This window comes from Schistocerca cancellata, chromosome 2 (assembly GCF_023864275.1).
Source record: "Schistocerca cancellata isolate TAMUIC-IGC-003103 chromosome 2, iqSchCanc2.1, whole genome shotgun sequence".
NCBI classification, from domain to species: Eukaryota; Metazoa; Arthropoda; class Insecta; order Orthoptera; family Acrididae; genus Schistocerca; species Schistocerca cancellata.
Window position 1 is genome coordinate 930310005 of NC_064627.1, and position 20275 is coordinate 930330279.

At 39.7% G+C, this 20275-nt stretch overlaps 1 protein-coding gene across 1 annotated transcript in view; it reads right to left on the reverse strand.

Annotated features, from left to right (window-relative positions):
• LOC126162888 (transcription factor Dp-1) overlaps nt 1–20275 on the reverse strand; it is a 235072-nt gene that overhangs the window by 10900 nt on the left and 203897 nt on the right. The window contains exons 9-10 of the mRNA XM_049919688.1: nt 18037–18119; nt 3096–3179 (exon numbers count right to left, since the gene is read on the reverse strand). Of these exons, the coding sequence (XP_049775645.1) occupies nt 3096–3179; nt 18037–18119 (167 nt within the window). The remainder of the gene's footprint in view (nt 1–3095; nt 3180–18036; nt 18120–20275) is intronic.

The following is a 20275-nucleotide window of genomic DNA, read 5'->3' on the forward strand; positions in this document are numbered from 1 at the left end:
ATTTCCATGTTAGAGCTCATTTTAGTTCTGTCAGTATGTGCTGTACTTCCTCGATTCACCGCCAGTTGGCCCAATTCAAGGAAGGTAATGTTGACTTTGGTGCTTGTGTTGACACGAGACTCATTGCTCTACAATACTAGCATCAAGCACATCAGTACGTAGCATCAACAGGTTAGTGTTCATCACGAACGTGGGTTTGCAGTCAGTGCAATGTTTACAAATGCGGAGTTGGCAGATGTCCATTTGATGTATGGATTAGCACGGGGCAATAGCCGTGGCGCGGTACGTTTGTATCGAGACAGATTTCCAGAACGAAGGTGTCCCGACAAGAAGACGTTCGAAGCAATTGATCGGCGTCTTAGGGAGCACGGAACATTCCAGCCTATGACTCACGACTGGGGAAGACCTAGAACGACGAGGACACCTGCAATGGACGAGGCAATTCTTCGTGCAGTTGACGATAACCCTAATGTCAGCGCCACAGAAGTTGCTGCTGTACAAGGTAATGTTGACCACGTCACTGTATGGAGAGTGCTACGGGAGAACCAGTTGTTTCCGTACCATGTACAGCGTGTGCAGGCACTATCAGCAGCTGATTGGCCTCCATGGGTGCACTTCTGCGAATGGTTCATCCAACAATGTGTCAATCCTCATTTCAGTGTAAAGTTCTCTTTAGGGATGAGGCTTCATTCCAACATGATCAAATTGTAAATTTTCACAATCAACATGTGTGGGATGACGCGAATCCGCACGCAATTGTGCAATCACGTCATCAACACAGATTTTCTGTGAACGTCTGGGCAGGCATTGTTGGTGATGTCTTGATTGGGCCCCATGTTCTTCCACCTACGCTCAATGAAGCACGTTATCATGATTTCATACGGGATACTCTACCTGTGCTGCTAGAACATGTGCCTTTACAAGTACAACACAACATGTGGTTCATGCACGATGGTGCTCCTGCACATTTCAGTCGAAGTGTTCGTACGTTTCTCCACAACAGATTCGGTGACCGATGGATTGATAGAGGCGGACCAACTCCATGGCCTCCACACTCTCCTGACCTCAACCCTCTTGACTTTCATTTATGGGGGCATTTGAAAGCTCTTGTCTACGCAACCCCGGTACCAAATATAGAGACTCTTCGTGCTGCTATCGTGGACGTCTGTGATACAATACGCCATTCTCCAGGGCTGCATCAGGCATTCCATGCGACGGAGGGTGGATGCATGTATCCTCGCTAACGGAGGTCATTTTGAACATTTCCTGTAACAAAGTGTTTGAAGAACCGCTGGTACGTTCTGTTGCTGTGTGTTTCCATTCCATGATTAATAAGATTTGAAGAGAAGTAATAAAATGAGCTCTAACATGGAAAGTAAGCGTTTCCGGACACATGTCCACATAACATATTTTCTTTCTTTGTGTGTGACGAATGTTTCCTGAAAGTTTGGCCGTACTTTTTTGTAACACCCTGTATATAGTAGAGGGAAGCATTCCACATGGGAAAAATATATCTAAAAACAAAGATGATGTAACTTACCAAATGAAAGCGTTGGCATGTTGATAGACACACAAACACACACAAAAAATTCAAGCTTTCGCAGCCAACGGTTGCTTCATCAGGAAAGAGGGAAGGAGAGGGAAAGACGAAAGGATGTGGGTTTTAAGGGAGAGGGTAAGGAGTCATTCCAATCCCGGGAGCGGAAAGACTTACCTTAGGGGCAAAAAGGACAGGTATACACTCGCACACATAATATACACTCGCACACATACATATGTGCGGATGGATGTGTGTGTGTGTGTGTGTGTGTGTGTGTGTGTGTGTGTGTGTGTGTGGTCCTTTTTTCTCCCTAAGGTAAGTCTTTCCGCTCCCGTGATTGGAATGACTCCTTACCCTCTCTCTTAAAACCCTCATCCTTTCGTCTTTCCCTCTCCTTCCCTCTTTCCTGATGAAGCAACCACTGGTGCGAAAGCTTGAATTTTGTGTGTGTGTTTGTGTGTCTATCAACATGCCAACACTTTCGTTTGGTAAGTTACATCATCTTTGTTTATATATATACACACACACACGCGACAAGTAAATATTTTACATTGTTTTATATATTGTAAATGCTTCTGACACGAATAAACAAAAACCATGTTTGTTACTTTGATTTAATTCAACACAAATTTTAAGTGTTCAAAAGAGATTAACAGTCACAGTCACAACAGTGCCTATAACAAGATCAGTGAGGTTGAGTACTATCTGTAAGCTTCACTACTGCACTGGAACTAAAATTCAACATTGTCTAGAGTTAATAACGATACTTATATTTTGTGCAACCTATAATGAAAATTTTAAGAATTCAGAAGTTGCACAGATTTCGCAACTACACAGTGAACTGTTTGCGGCTGCTGATATAGGTACCTGTATCCAAGGATAAGAATACCTAATTTAGTCCTGTGTGTTGTCAAATTACTATGTTTTTTTTCAGTAATTCTTAGCTCATTTCATTCATCATGTTTGGCAATGAAAATGATCCTTGGTTAAATAATGTCAACACAAACGTAACAAATCTGAAGCATTCAGCTTGTGTCTTTTCCTGACCTATTGTACCTGAGCCCGTAAAAACAGACTGCTTGACAAGAAAGATGTTATTGTTAATATCTGTAGTAGCTGTCAGTCATTCTTCTAGCACCAGAAGAAAATTGCTGGCGCAGGAGAAGAAAAGTATGCTTTAATACAGTTATACTGAAAGAGTGGGGAAACAATTATGTATTTGTGTAATTACCAGGCCATATAATTTGCAGAAAAATAACATCTCAGGACAAACAATAAGTCTTAACATATTCCAAACAATGAGAGCAACAATATGTATCAAGTCAGTTATGAGACAACACAGAGGAGGAGGAGGGGTCGAGGAGGTTGAGGAGGGGGAGGGGAGGAGGGGGGATGAGGAGGAGGGGGGGGGGAGGAGGAGGAGGAGGAGGAGGGGGGAAATTGTTTTAATCTTGCAGGTATTATCCTAAAAAGGATTATGAAGTAGGAATGTGTGTGAAATTTTCACGCGTATATATAGGTACAACTTTGAAGCAACACAAACAGGTATACTCACGGACAACGTAATTTTCCAAGGCTTTGGGAACCATGGATTTGGCCTTCTGCAGGTCTGCATCTGAGCACTCTCCTCTGTCAAGACCTACAAACATACCCAATTAGTGAACATTTTGGTCAAGGCATTTACAAGAAAAATTCATGTTTCCACAATATGTGGTGCATAAAAAATAAAAATTAATGAAATAACATGATTTCAGAAACTTTACTGGCCTCATACAGATACAATTTTGATAAGCAGGAGACCCAGGTTTAATTCCTGACATTGGTACAAATTTTCACTCGCCGCTTCAGTCAACGTAATAATAAATAAATAAAAATTAATTATAGGCAATAATTGTAACAAAGTTGCAGAAAATTTATACAGTCGATGGTAATTTCCAAATTAATATCCATGGCGATCCATAACACAGTTCCTTCACGAGAAACTGCAACTTACTTTCTTTTTTCTTTTTAACATGTTTTAAATTATTACAGATGTACCACAAGCTGGCAAATGTGAGTCAGTTGGACAGCACATACATGGAATGCAATGTTTTTTGTACCCAACTATTTCTCCAGTTATGCTCCATAATTAACACTGGTGGTTCCATAATTTAGCAATAAAACTGTTGGGTTAACTGACATCCTGGAAGCGAAATTATTTGAAAACTACAGGGAAAAAAATTGAGTTACCAAGTGGCAGCAGACCCTGGCACATAAGGAGTTGTATAAACAATAGTTTTCAGTAGACAAGCTGTCTTCCTCCAACAAAACAAAAGAATGGTTGGAGAAAAATCAACAATGATCCTGTTATCATGCAAGTCGTTGAAATAGCATCCAACTGAAAGACTGGCACCAGATTGCTTCTGAGCGTATTGACGATTTGTCAAGAAAATGCTAAAACACCAAGTTTTGTCTGAGTTGCAGTGGCCTTACTCAGTCTGGACTGTTCTTGATGGGGTAGGTGGTTCAATTTGGAAGGCAAGTGTTATCCACATACAGCATTGTATGACATAAGTTGGTCATTTATATGAGTACATATTACCATGGTTAAGAGGAGGATGTTTAGGCATAGACTTTAGAAGGGGTAGCGGCAACACTATTGACCAGTGAGGTATTAATATATTAGCAAAGCTAAAGTCAGGGAGTGTTACAAACTGTGTGTGGTGAACAAGTTCAGTACGTGGCTACTGGGTAACATAAGACATTGATAATAGCAACTGTGACAAAACCACCACATTCATTCACTAATGAGTAGTTGCACTTCAGCACAATTGCACAAGGAGCAGACATGATGTGGACATGCACGCAGGTTGCTTTAGCAAAATGTGTGTAGACTCAACTGCAGGCTGGATGGCTGTTGTCCCCATGGTTGACAGGAGTAGTCGCTTCACTTTTTTCAAAATAAGGAAAGAAAACCACGAGCAAAACACTACACAAGGCATTTGGGGATTGCCTGTTGAGGTTAGTAGATTACTGTTAATGAAGTAGTTCAGGCCTGACCTCTAGCGGTATTCAATGTGACCACAATTCTAAACAACCACCACCTAATTTGCCATGTTGAAGGTTTAGCTTTGGCTAAAAAAGAAATGTACATATTTCATTGTTGTAAAATGCTAGACCCTGTGGCTGAGTACTACTAAATTAAATAGACCATTCAACCATCCACAATTGGCATGGCACCAGATCACTGTGCACATTGCTGCATCATTGCATTCACACACTTTTTATTTTGCAAATAGGCTCTTACGCGCATTATCTTTCCAAAGTGGGTGTTGCCAGATGATATAAAATACCAGTAACCGAAAATTGGTTACATTTTCAATATTTACATATAGAAAATAGAGTTACTTCAATCTATTCTGATAAAATAGTTCATATGGATAAGGCAGAATTTGCATCTATTCCACAAATATCACAAAATGTGAGTTTTTATGGTCCCTAACAATAACTGTGTGGGCACAAAGTGCCAAAGAAACGCAATATCTAAATGCAGTAGACAAGTGTATTTTTCATGGAATAATTATATATGCCGTAGCTGTCAAACATGATCATTGTTATTGGTTACTCAGGAAGACAACAGATGTAACACTCATGAAATATTAATTCATCAATCGAAAATCATAGAAACTGAAATGACAGAACATGTGATTTCGTGAATCCTCTGGGCTATCCTAAGTCTCCAGGTAACTTATGTTTATTGGATATCTGGCTGGAGGAAAATATACATTGAGAGTCGAAGTGAGTCTGATGTGATATATTGACAACATTGGTAATATTTAAGAGTGATGTTTACAGTGGCTGATGAGCTTTAAGATTATACAGTCACAGATATGAGATTCATTAATGTCAAACCCCTGGTAAAGGAAATATCAGTATCTCAAAGTGAGAACAGGCATTTATCTTCTTTGGAGTAATCTTTACAATGGCTGAATGAGTAACAATAGTATCTGTGGTCATATTTACAAATAGTTCTACATTATTCAGCAGCTGGTGAATTTAGCAATGCCACCAAGGAATGGGAGCAGTTCTGGAATTGAATAACGGACCCCCATGCACACAGGTAAGCCTATTGTTAGTTCTGCCAGCAGTCAAAACATCGAAATACACATGCAACCCCCCTCCCTCTCACTCACACCCCTTACATCTGGCCCCCAATGTAGAGGCACAAATTAAACACACAGTATTAAAAGCATTAGTGTTACATTAACAGGGTTTCTATAATTGCATCCAAGTAGTCTGAGTTAAGCAACAACATACAATCAAGTATGCTAATACTAACACAAAAACAAATTCACGAGTACGGGGAACCATCTGAACTGGAAGTATCCAATGTAGAAAAGATTACCGAAGCAACATCAGTGAGCGAGGTACAGGAACATTCTCGTTCACTGCCAAACTGGAACCTACACAAAGTAAACAACTTGAGACTCGAACAAGCATGTTATATGGCCTTTTGTTGTCAAAATTAGTTATGAGTGAAAAGAAGGCAGACAAAAATTAAGCTGGAAATAGTCATACCTACTAGTAATATACAGGATAACCTTAAAATAGAATTCAGTACTACTAGTAAAGCAGCCATTAACCAATCTTTAGAGGCTTGCAAACAGAAGTTATAGGAACAAATTGAGAGCCACGCAATAATGTTGCAGCAACATGCGGAGCAAACCCAACAATTAACCATAACCTATTCTGACAAAACAATTCAGTCGGGAATAAACTGCAAACACATGTGGCATCTGTTGTTAAGCAGTGGAAGAAGACATACATAACAACGGTAAGGCATGATTCGTATACAGTGTCTGGACAATTACAAGTACAATTTTTTGTATGCCCATCTTTTCAACTGGAGGTACGGAAGACTATAGCCGTTCACTATTGTAAGAACATGAAACACCTACGGCTGTCCTTATGCAGTCATTTATTGTGTAGCTACCAGTTTCGGCACTTCAATGCACCATCTTCAGCCCTTAGCTGATGACGAATGGGTAAACACAATCCATAAATACGTTGCATCAGTGGGCAACATAACTGATTAACGCAGATAAGCAGCGACTGTGATGTCATCTATCCAATCATCAACTATCACTACACACAGTTAAACAGCTTTATTTTCTGCATATTAATATATAAAAAAAATGTAAGCAGTTTACAGTTACTGGTATCATACATCACCTGGCAGAGCCCTATTTGGAAAGATAATGTTCATTTGAACCAGTTCATAAAATAAAAAGTGCACAAATGCAACGACATATCAATGAGCTTGATTCTTTGGTGCCACATCCATTGTGGGTCTACTTAAGGTACTTACTGTGTGATGCAATGTAATACTCATATGTGGGACCTAACATTTTATAACAAAGAAATGCATTTTTTTGTTTGTTAGCTTAAGTTCAAAAGTTGGTATAATGTGGACACTTTTAACATGGCAAGTTAGGTAGTAGATGTTTTGAACTGTGGCTGTGTGTAATACCACTAGAGATCGGGCCTGAACTACCTCGTTAACAATACTCTCCCAACCTCAACTAGAAACTGCGTGGTAGCTGTTTCTAAATGCTGTGAGTTGTGCGTGCTCATTGCTTTCTTACTTTGAAATGAGATGAATGACTAATCCTGGCCCATAATGGATTTCGATTGTAAACTTCACAACACGAGACGGGATTGGCGATTCCCGTGACAATGTGTCAGTTCTGCTTTAGCGGAACACAGATGTAGGCCGCTGCCCTGCAAGAAGGAGGCAGGGCTTGTCTCTCTGCAATGTTCTTTCTCCTCCGGTGGTCAACATTCTAGTTTGTTTATGCTTGCGGCCAGCAGCCACTATATAGCGTCAGCACCCACCACTATAGTGATTGGAAAACAAAATTTGTCACTTTTTCTGACAAAGCTGAAATTCTTTCCCTAATGTTCAATTGAAGTTACTTTCAGTTGTAATTCTACATTAACAGCCTTGTCAGTTGTATCTGTTGCATTGTCATGTGAGGGTTGCATAACTACGAACGCCCATGAAAGCTTTTGTAGACAGCTTTTGTAGACATTCTTCTTCTTCTTCTTCTTCTTCTTCTTCTTCTCCTCCTCCTCCTCTCTCATTTTTTTTAAAAGCAAATATTCCAGCCATTTAGTGTGACAACAGTTTAAATTTGTGCAACTAATCATTTACAAACAAAAAAACTGATGTGATTTTTGACAAAAATAGATGCACATTTTACCAAACAAGTGTGAATTTTGGTAAAAATAGATGCTACATGGACGATAAATAGTTTGGACAAGAAGAGAATAGAAGTTTTCGAAATGTGGTGGTACAGAAGAATGCTGAAGATTAGTTGGCTATATCACATAACTAATGAGGAGGTATTGAATAGAATTGGGGAAAAGAGGCGTTTGTGGCACAACCTGACTAGAAGAAGGGATCAGCTGGTAGGACATGTTCTGAGGCATCAAGGGATCACCAATTTAGTATTGGAGGGTAAAAATCTTAGAGGGAGACCGAGAGATGAATACCTGGGAGATGAAGAAGCTTGCACAGGATACAGTAGCATGGACAGCTGCAATAAAGCAGTCTGAGGAATAAGGGGAGTTGTCAATATCTGCCATGGAGAGAAACCAGCTTGCATCATTTACATATATACTAGTCATTATGATTAAAGACTAAAGTGTAAGGAACCACATGTCATTCACATAATGAACATTTCATTCACAAGTGGACTTGTTCAAGTGATATATTTTCTTTTATATACATGAATTTTAATTGTGCTGGTTACTTTTACTATAGTGGTTTTATTCCAGGTAATCTGACTTTAAATTTACTATCAATACAATTTTAAGAGCACTTGAAAGGTGGCTACACTGAGCCACAGCGCCAAAGATCGCGCCAGAGAGTATTGTTCCGCCGCCTCCACTGGCAGTGCTTATTGAGACGTAGCGGCAGGCAGTTCTTACCGAGAAGTTGTGGTGGACACTGCTTGTCATGAAGACAGAGTGAGATGTGATAGTGGAGAGTGTTGTTCCATGTCTTATGCAGTGGTTTGATGGGAGAGATAGCAGATGTTGTTCTAATGGAGATATTGTAATGGTCAGAGTGCATTTCGTCAATATATATGGAGGTATTTAAAAAACACCCACACACACACACGTGCATGGGGGCTTTATTATAATAAAGATACAAGAATGCAATGCAAATACTTTTTAATTTTCTGTCGCTGTATGTCCGATTACGCTGTTTCGTAAACGGCTGGCCCTTACTAGTTTTAGTACGCAATCTGACTGTTTAGAATGACAACAAAGAATGTAAGAAAATTTTCGTTAACACAGTTAATTAATTAAGTCCCCAGCAACTATAAAACCTACGAAACAACAAACACAAGTGTAGCTGTTCTGTATGTGGTAGTATGACTCAACGCACATCTGGCACGGTTCTTCTTCAACAAGACAAGAATTTTTAAATACCAATTATACTGACGTAATAAAAGAAAATTAGAAATACTATAATTGCGCAAGAAAATCAGAATTACACTCTAATACAAGAACACACGCCAGATGCTTTGTTGACTGAGCCTGTAATGACACATTATTCAGGTCACTGAAAGAATAAAAGAAAATACCTCCATATATATTGACGAAATGCACTCTGACCATTACAATATCTCCATTAGAACAACATCTGCTATCTCTCCCATCAAACCACTGCATAAAACATGGAACAACACTCTCCACTATCACATCTCACTCTGTCTTCACGACAAGCAGTGTCCACCACAACTTCTCGGTAAGAACTGCCTGCCGCTACGTCTCAATAAGCACTGCCAGTGGAGGCGGCGGAACAATACTCTGTGGCGCGATCTTTGGCGCTGTGGCTCAGTGTAGCCACCTTTCATACTCTGGCTGAATGCGGTGAGAAGGAAATATTGCAAACCATCCAAACACAGCAAAATGTGTTCACAAAGACTGAGCAACAGTTTAATCATTCCATATTAAGGAAAATGCTGAACAACAACAGCAGCCTCTTCCTACCACACACTTCAGGTTTTGGTTATTCAAAAGCTGTAACAAAAAGCAAATTATATTAAAGAGGCCAAATGCACCCTATTACTGGATCAAACATGCCTTGAAGGCCAGAAAAAAAAATCTGGAATTGCCTTCCTGAAAAAAATCTGGAATTGCCTTCCTGACACACAGTTATCAAGATGCAATCAAACAATGGAAAATCCATGATGGAATGTAACAATATTGTGAGAAGGAAAGTTGCTACTCACCATATGGCGGAGATGCTGAGTAGCAGATAGGTACAAGAAAAAGACTCACATTTATAGCTTAGCTTTCGGCCATTAAGGCCTTTGTCAACAATACACACACATATGTACACAAAGTGTGGTTTCAGTTGCCTGAGACTGCAGTTTGTGTGTGTGTGTGTGTGTGTGTGTGTGTGTGTGTGTGTGTGTGTGTGTGTTTTTGACAAAGGCCTTAATAGCCAAAAGCTATAATTGTGAGAGTCTTTTTGTTGTGCCTATCTGTGACTCAGCATCTCCGCTACATGGTGAGTAGCAACTTTCCTTCTCATAACGTTGGAACAAGAAGCAATTGTCGACAGCAATCTGCAAATGTTTAGGGGCTACTTTCATGGCGGTGCCAGCTTCGGAGCAATGTACAGCCAAAGTCTGTAGCACCGCCTCCTCTTATTATACGTCAATGCTCTTTGCAGGCCAACTGGAAGACCATGAACAAGACGACAAGGTCAGTTGAAGGGTGATGGGAATCAAAAAGGATTATAATGGGAGGGACCGTACACTGTCGGGGAAGAGAGAGAAAACTGGAAGAGACTCTATGAAGAACCTCCACAAACAGGAATGTTTCAGGAAGAAGAAAATACTTGACAATAGCACATAGACTGAAACTGCAATTGCACAATAAAAACAGTTACACCAAAATGCTGGGCATTTAAATAATTTACAGAGGCTGTGGGCCTGCTTTACATGAAGTGTATGGACTGTTTTCTCACCTGAACACCGCCACTGCCAAGAAAAAGTCAGGATCAGGGCTTCTATAACTCCCCCCCCCCCCCCCTCCCACCAAAAAACTGTTACCATACCATTTTGACTTTGTAACAGAACAGAAACTATGTAATGATGTAAAGTGGAAGAGGGCATGCAGAAAGCAGTTTGTTAGTACTGAAACATCCTGCCAGATTAAAACTGTGTGCCAGAAAGCGATCCAAACTTGGGACATTTGCCTTTTGCAGGCAAATGCCCTACCGACTGATTTAACGAACCGTAACTCGCAAGCCGTACTCTCAGCTTTTTGCCGCCAGTGTCTCAACTATCTTCCAAACTTCACAGAATCTTTCCTGCAACTTGCAAGAGTAGTATTCCTGGAAGAAATGATATTGTCGAGAAATGGCTTACCACAGCCTGGGGAAGTTTACAGAATGAAATTTTCACTCTGCAACAGAGTGTGCTGATATAAAATTTCCTGGCAGATCATCTTGAGTTGTGCTTCGGTAGCTCATTTGGTACAGCACTTGCCCATGAAAGGCAAAAGTGCCAAGTTCAAGTCTCAGTCTAACGTACAGTTTTAATGTGCCAGGAAGATTCATATCAGTGCACACACTGCTGCAGAGTAAAAATTTCATTTTGGAGTTCATTAGTATCTTTCGGTTGCTGAAAGTTAATGCTGCCACTAGCGAATTTTCAAGGTTGTGAAATTAGGAAACATAAAGAATTAAATTTAAAGGCATGTAGATGGAAACAACAGTTTATTAAATTATGTACCACATCTGGGCAAAATTACTAGATGTTAATCTTTCTATTATACTAAAATCAGACAATAAATGCCCATATTTTTAATCTGGAGTGTAAATAATATTTGAAGTGCTCTAATTATTGTTGTGTTTTAAATAATTTATTATTTTGTGTCGATTTTTGTCATTCCATTTCTATTTGGCACAAACAGAAATATTACATCACGATTTGTTATCAGATTTAACTTCTTCAATTTTTCAAAAGTTAAGTCACTCCGAGTTCGCATACCACTTCCACTAAATCTTTCGAGGTTAACTCGCGCTGTGAGTTGCCACTAGCAGATGACATATTCTTTTACTGCTCCACAATTTTTGAAATTTTGAATGTGTTGCAGTGTTCGTCTTTTGTATGCTAGTGTATCATATTCAGCTAAGTAAAAAGTACATGCAATTCACACATTTATTTACATATTTAACCCAACTTCTAAAGATTTCTCGTATGAGGCCATGTGTCAGACAGGTACAATTTGAAATTTTGGATTCTAACATTCTACTTTTTCCCTTGTTTCTGCACAATCTTTCATTATTACATCACTAGTCCCTGTATATCTTAATATTTTGTGTTTTTATGAACATTTGTCATGAAAACTTCTTACTAGACTGTAATTTTTTTTTTTTTTTTTTTTTTTTTTGGGGGGGGGGGGGGGGGGGAGGAGGAGAACGTATTTCCAAGAATTTTCAGAATTTAGAAACCATGTAATTTTTTTAAAAAATGTAAGTTACAAGGGTTTTTCATTTTGTAGTAATTCAGCATTTGTGATTTACAGTTACTATAAATAACTTACTGGGCTTAGGTATGGATTTGATATTGGCTTCACGGCAGTGCCTGGAAAACATGCCACCTGTCCAAATGCGATTGTAAGTATGAAGGAGAAAGTGCTTGCCCACAAGAGAAATGTGCTGCAACATCTGAAGGTGAACATTGGCCCAGGGGCGGAAGATCGGGATGGGATGATGTGAGAACATGGTCCAGCTTCCTCATAGTAAGGGTGGCACTGTAGTAGCATTTACGATTCTGAGAGAAGAAGGATATCACCCAAGACTTCCCCACTTGTTTCTAAGGATGGAAGGCGGGGTGATAATGGGTAGAAAATCTCCACAAAATAGCGGCCTAAGTGGTTAGAGTTAGCTACAGGGTCCACAATGACATTACCTGCTATGGGCAGGCTGAAAATCGCGGAATGGACCTTTGTCTCAGAGAGCCAATGGAGGTTGCCCTGCATGACAGGTGAGAGAGAGAGAGAGAGAGAGAGAGAGAGAGAGAGAGAGAGAGTTAAAAGAACTGGTAAATGAGATCCAGCTAACTTTTTTCCTATCTCAAAGAACGCAACGTCTCTGCACACACAACTGCTTATAAAGAACACAGTTCGCCATCGTAGGATGACAGTTAAAAAGGCAGAGATGATGTTCCCATGCGTGAATCGTGCTGCCATGGGACTGGGACACAGTGTGGGAAAGATGAGGTGAGAGGTACAGATTGTTCTGTGGCGGTAAGCGTAACATTCATAAGGTGCTCTATGCGGTCATCACAACTGGGGAAATGACGTTTGGTGAAGGCTGCAAAGGAGAAGTGAAGCTGGAAGGAAACGCAAGAGGTCAAAGCAGTCAAAAAGAGGCAATTTTGTTACTTAGAGGCAGAAAACAACCGATAGCTGCAATTCCCCAAATTCCATGAGCAGCCGTAATTCCTCCTTAATGGACCTAATGCCTTGAATGTTCCACTGGACAAGAGTCATAATGGGAAATGGGGAGGAGGGAATAAATACAGGGTAGTCCCCTCGGTGGTTGTGGAGTGCCAGCCTTTGAAAACTCACTGCTTCAGGGCACAGAGGCTGGAGGATCCTGTTCCATGCAATCTACAGAGGTGTCGGCATTCTCACTGATGGGCCTGAGGGGGCAAAAAACAGTAGGCAGTGTGCATCAGCGAAATGGAGGTCAGCTGGGTGAGGGTATCATGCAGAGACACCGTTTACGAGGATCTTTGAGTCTGGGAAGGAGAAAGTCGTTTGCATTTCGTCGATTCCTTAGAGCCTTTACAGTTGGCAGACAAGCGCAGTTGTCGGCTGGAGGGACGTAGAAGCCTTTGTTGGAATATTCCTTCTGTCCTTTCCTGGCCTGCCATTTGTGTAGCAGGTGATTTCACCATGGGGGCAAATATTTGATGGATTGTTGCAAATCTTTAGGAGAAGAAGACTGGGATACTATGTGATATTGGGCAATTTTACAACTGCAGTACCAAATTGGAGGTCGCAAATCTGCATGGCCATGTCCTTCGTGGAGTAAGGGTGGAGCAAGAATGGTACTGTAAATGGTAAAATAAGGGTTTTCGACTAGCCAACAACATGAGAGCGACAGAGTGAGGTACTTTTCCCTTCACTCTGATCTCCTCTGTGGCCTACTTATCGAGTAACACTGACAGTGGTAGCAATGCATCGGATCTGGAATGTACAGTCAGAATGTGATGATTTCATAGCCTTTTTTGATCTTGGATGGAAGAATTACTAGATAAAACATCAGAAAAAGGAATGCGTGTAGGCACCAAGGTTGTATCAACCTTCTTCATTACCCGATGGATGCAGAGATCCCCTGGTCAGAAAAGTAAGCTTGGATTTCTCCCTTGGTCAAACCATCAAGCACCCGAGTGTAAATAACACCATACGAAGTATTCAGTGCATGATGGGCCTCGATAAAAATAGGATAGCCGTGGAGGAGCAAAGCTGTATGCAGTTGTTGGGCTTGAAAATCACAACTGGTCTACAGAAGTAAAGTCCCATTATATAAGAGAGAGCAGGGTTTCACAGGGCCTGCAAATGCATCAACATCTTCCTGAAAAATAAAGAATTAACAGTAGCAAAGGACTGACCACCATTGATACATGATACCATGAGGAACCATGGGGCAGCTGAGAGTGCCTTTGAATCTTTAACCTCATTCTGTTCATGTTTCATAGACCTAGGCTCAGATGATGATTGGCTCATTATGAAAAAAATCCCCCACAATGACCAGCGTATTGGATGCCATGCTCCTTCCAACTGGGAGTCCCCTAAGAGGGCCCTCACCTGCCTTGGGTGATTATTCACACCTTCCGAACTCCTGCAGAGAGGAGAAGGTAACAGCTCAGGCAACCATCTCTCCTCGGCCTGGCCTGTACCACGCAAGCTCTACCTGTTGATCTGGGGTTGAGAATTATGCATTACCCAGTCACCTGTTATGGATCGAATACATGTGCCGGCCTTCAGGAGCACATAGGGAGGAAGAAGAAACAAAGTGAAACCTCGAACGCCAAAGCAGAGATGAATAATGAAAGAAAAACAGATGAGGGACTGTTCTGATGCTGGGCTATTGAAACTGGAACATGAATTCCCAAAAATATCCATGACATGTTCCTCAAAGGAGGGAGGACAGACATGCGGCATGGAAAGGGAAGAGGTACTGCAAAGGCTGGGGACCTGGGTAGCCAAGCACAAACACACCAAAGAGTGGTGAACCCACTGGGGGAAGTTGAGAATACCAGGCTTGCTCATGGAGTTCCAATAAAGTGCAAAATCTGCAGCACTGTTCCCACAACAGATTGTGGTCCCCTGGTTTTGAGTAAAGTGGAAGGCTTCAAAAAGAAACTGTAAACGTCCATACATATATCTCATAATGGACACTAAAACAATGGAAAATCCAGGACAGACAATATTAGAAAAAGCGACTCACAATACAGAGGAGAAACCAAGTCGCAGACAGGCACAACGAAAAGTCTATTAAATATGAAAGCTTTCAGCCAGAAGGCCTTCTTCTGAAATAGACAACAGTCAGTCTTCAATTGGAACGCACAATTTCGTTGGCTTTTCTGACACGAGCATTGTCAGTAGATGTTAAAGGGCACTGTGAAAGAGGGTTATCTTTTAACTTCTGTTCGGCCATTTTTAAACCATGTGAACCATTCATAACACCGAGTATGGTTTAAGCACTCATCATCTAAGGCCTCCTGCAAAATTTGGTGTGTCTCTGTACAGGTTCGTCTTGAGATTCATGCAAAATTTAACATAGATGTGTTGTTCTTCTAACTCTGCCATCTCAAAATTTGCAAACTGTGCGACACATTGTTCTACTCAATACAGCACTGAACAATAACTGGCAGACAGATAACAATCAGACTTCCAGTAGTTAAACATAAAAAAAAGGTGTGTGCAGAGATGCCAACCCCATTATGCTCCAGCACAACATTGGCGCGAAATTACGAATGTTCCGCAAGTTTTTGAATAGACCTTGTGCGTCTAACAATGTCCTGCTCCAGACCAACCAGGACGAATTACAAAAACATCAATCATGTTAAACCCAAGTTGATCCTTTCTCACATGACACACTGAAATCCACAGATCAAGGGAGTCAGGTAGGTGCAGTATTTCTTGACATCCAGAGAGCATTTGACTCATTATAACCTGTATGCTTACTATCAAAAAGTTTTGACTGGACTGAGAGTTCTTTGGTAGAGCGGATGCAGCAAGTTATATAGGATGAAGTGTCTGACAGGTGTAGAAATAACTTCAGATGTGCCCCGGGGAAGTTTCTTGAGGCCCTTGCTGTTCATATTGTACATTAATGACCTTGTGGATAATAATAATGACCTCAGATTTTTTGAAGAAATGTACCAATGTATTTCTCTATAATTAAGTACCATCTGAAAGAAGTGCGCAGAAAGTCAGACCTTGGTAAGATATCCAAGTGATGCAAAAATTGGTAACTTACTTAAAATATAAAAATGTGCACTTCACAAAACAAAAAATTGTATTACCCTATGGCTACGTCAACACAGTCATAGGTGGAATCGGTAAACTCATTTACCTACCTGGGTATAACAATTTGTACAAAACTGAACAATCACAGTCTTAGATGTAGGTAAAGAAGGTGGAAGACTGCAGCTCATTGGTAGAATAATAAGGAAACGCTGTAAGTCCACAAAGAAGACTGTATAAAAAAACTTGTATCCTATGTATCCTGGAATATGCTGATATGTGTGGAACCTGTGCCAAACTGGGCTAACTTTAAATTTAACAGATACGAGATATCATAGCATGAGTGGTCACAGGTTTCGTTTGACTCACGGGATAATGTCACGATGATGCTAAAAGAACTGAGCTGCGGACAATTTAAGACATACACAAACTAAAACATACTTTTAACATTTCTAGAACCAACTATAAGTGATGATTCTAGAAATGTGTTAGAACCGCTTACATTTCTCTCTGACAGATAATTACAGTGCACATACAGGCATGTAAGCAATCATTCTTCTGGTGCTCCATATGTGAATGGGGCACAATGGGAAAGAATCCTAATGCTGGTACAATGGGATATGCCTTCTGCCACACTTCACAATGATCTGCAGAGTATGGCTGTAGATGTAATCAAACAAAAAACTAAATACACGAAGAAGGAAACTGCAAATAAGCGGTAAATGTTTTTCTTATTTTGAATAAAATAATTTTGGGCATTAGGATGCATCGTTTTTAAGAGGATCACTGCACCATGTTGGTCAAAATGACAGAGTTCACTTGCTTTAGTATTTTAAAGTGGTGCAGCACAAGCATTTATTCAAAATGACAATGGCACCGGTAGCCTATGAACACTGGGTGCCAACGAATACACTTGATTGAAGATGGCTGAGAGTTGGTTCAAAAAACATATAATCAGGATCTTAAACAACATAACTTTTTCTAGATGAGTAAAATAGAATTATTTTTCTTCCTATTCACATCTGATTTTATTTGAGATCAAAGACTATGGCTTTGGATTTCATTAAAATATTCCTAAAAATGGAATGGAATAAAATATTTGCTTGTGACACAGTTGCACATCAAGCAGATTTACATTCGGTTGAGTGAAAGTGATCCCCTGTTTGTGACACTCTTAGTTAATGCTATACACACAGTGTAGCACATGTTACTGAGAGTCATCACAACTAGGATTGAGCAAACATTTTCAACACTGTTTCATATTAGATAATGGAAGTCTATAATCTACAAATATTCCTGTTTATTTTGGGTATAACTGAAGCCGTCATCACCAGAAGATCTGTTTGAAAGCCATAGCATTGTACGAGACTTAGTCCGTTTACCTTCATTCAACTTTTAACTGAATTAACCAACCTGTTACAAGGGACAAACAGCTCTGAACAGGTGGGCTCATCCTTTTTCTCATATACAAACCATTTCTAAAGTGAAAGAATGAATAATAATCTTCATGCTGACTGAGCATTGAACCTTTAACCCTTAGATTTCTAGTGCAACACCCACTTTGTCACCAGGCTTATTCAATATATGACCTTATGATGCCTTACAGTGCTTGTTTCAGATATTTTTTCTTACAGTAGTCACTTCAAGACCAAGTTTAGATCTCTTATTTTTGTTAGCTAAATGTTTCAATGTTAATGCTATTTACTTTAACACTAGAGTCAAGATGCTGAAATAAAACAGTTTTCAATTGTATAAAACTATTAACACACAACTGCACGTAACAGAACAAAATGATTCGTGTCAAGAAACAAATTCCAGTTGCAAACTGATTGATAAATAGCTTGATGCTTACTTCTAACTGTAAACGAATTTTTTACCATTTAAACTACACAAATATAAATTAGCAAAATAAATCACTGTAGCATCAAAAACAATTTTTATCTTACCTAGTACCATGCCCATTCGTTTCAGGACCTCGATGTCATCATGGATTTCAAACTTGTTATCAAAATTGAACACGTACTCGGTCCTACGGAGAACACACACAAAAAAGCTAGTAAGCTTTAAAATGGAATTTTAGTAACATATCTACAATCACAGAACTACCAAATTTAATAGAGTAATTGCATTTCAATAAACTCAAAATATTCACCCCCCCCCCCCCCCCCTTAAATCAGAGCACTATTACCTAACACTGTATACATATATAATAATCAATGATTTTAAGCAATAAAGAAACATGCCAACTTTTAGCTGAATACTTTGAAAATCTAATAATTGTGAAAAGTCTATTGACAAATAACAATTCCACAACATGAAAATCCGCCATCAGAGCCACATACAATATAAGAAATAGAAATGATTACCAAGTCGCTGAAGAATTACAAAATGCCAGGAGAGGCTGGGATAGTAGCAGAAATGTGGAAACTAAGGAGCTTATCCGCATGGCAGAAATTCATGGGGTAATTAAAGACACTTGGACAAAAGGAATCTTATTCAGTGACTGGAAAAAGCACTCACCACAAAAAAGAGAGAAAACAGACAGCAACAACTATAGGGGTGTCTCCTTGTTACCATTAACTTACAAAATATTGTCTAAAGCACTTCTAAACAGAATAGAGGAACAAGTGCGATCTAAGATAGGAGAGTACCACGCAGGATTTACGAAAGGCAGATCATGTGTAGAACAAATTCTTAACCTAAAAACCATTTTGAGAGTGAGAGGTATGCAAAATAAAAACACAGTAGTTACTTTTGTAGGCTTCAAGAAAGCTTACAACTCAGTTGACAGACAAACACTATGTCGAATAATATACACATCAGGGATAGATGAAAATACCAGAAGACTTGTTGAACAAACACTCACAAACACAACATCAAGGAATAAATTTCAAGGTGAAATCTCTGAAATGTTCAAAACAAAAACAGGAGATCCACAAGGAGATGGACTGCCCCAAATTCTCTTTCACCTGATTTTAGATAAAATAGTAAAAACATGGAAACACACATTAGAAAACAGAGGTGTAAAAGGTGTGTACATAGAACAAGGAAAGAACAAATTTGAAATAAAATGTTTAGTCTTTGAGGATGATATAGTGCTGATAACTGAGAACAGACGCAACTGTTATGCTTGATCTATTACATGAAATTGCTGAAAAGATTGGGCTAAAAATACCTTATGAAAAACCCAAGTGTATAGAACACCAACATTATAGAGCAAAATTTATGATGACAGATCACAGAATAAAAAAGCTGATAAACAAACACCTTGGGGAATGGATCTAAGCTAATGGATTGTGTAACACAAACAAAGAAAGAAGAATATGCATAAAAATTAACACAAAACTACCACGATAAGAAATCAGAAGAAAACTGTAGTATGGATAGAAGCAATGAAGAAAAGATACACACAAAAATGGTGTTACAGAAGAAATAGTGTGTGGCAGGAATCATTTCAGGATACTGATAGAAAACGCAAGCTATGGAGAATATAAGCCAAAACCTTGACCAAATAGTGTGTGGACATATAAGAGACGAGCGGTTGGAGAGAAAATGGAGAACTGGGAAAAAAGGAAGAAAAAGAAACACCACAAGTCTCAATTTGTATGTGCTCCATAGCTGGCCAAATTCATAAATACAAAATGTATAATCATTTGAAACTATAATATAATATGGGTTGTTGTTGTGGTCTTCAGTCCTGAGACTGGTTTGATGCAGCTCTCCATGCTACTCTATCCTGTGCAAGCTTCTTCATCTCCCAGTATCTACTGCAACCTACATCCTTCTGAATCTGCTTAGTGTATTCATCTCTTGGTCTCCCTCTACGATTTTTACCCTCCACACTGCCCTCCAATGCTAAATTTGTGATCCCTTGATGCCTCAAAACATGTCCTACCAACCGATCCCTTCTTCTAGTCAAGTTGTGCCACAGACTTCTCTTCTCCCCAATCCTATTCAGTACCTCCTCATTAGTTACGTGATCTACCCACCTTATCTTCAGCATTCTTCTGTAGCACCACATTTCAAAAGCTTCTATTCTCTTCTTGTCCAAACTAGTTATCGTCCATTTTCACTTCCATACATGGCTACACTCCATACAAATACTTTCAGAAACGACTTCCTGACACTTAAATCTATACCCGATGTTAACAAATTCCTCTTCTTGAGAAACGCTTTCCTTGCCAT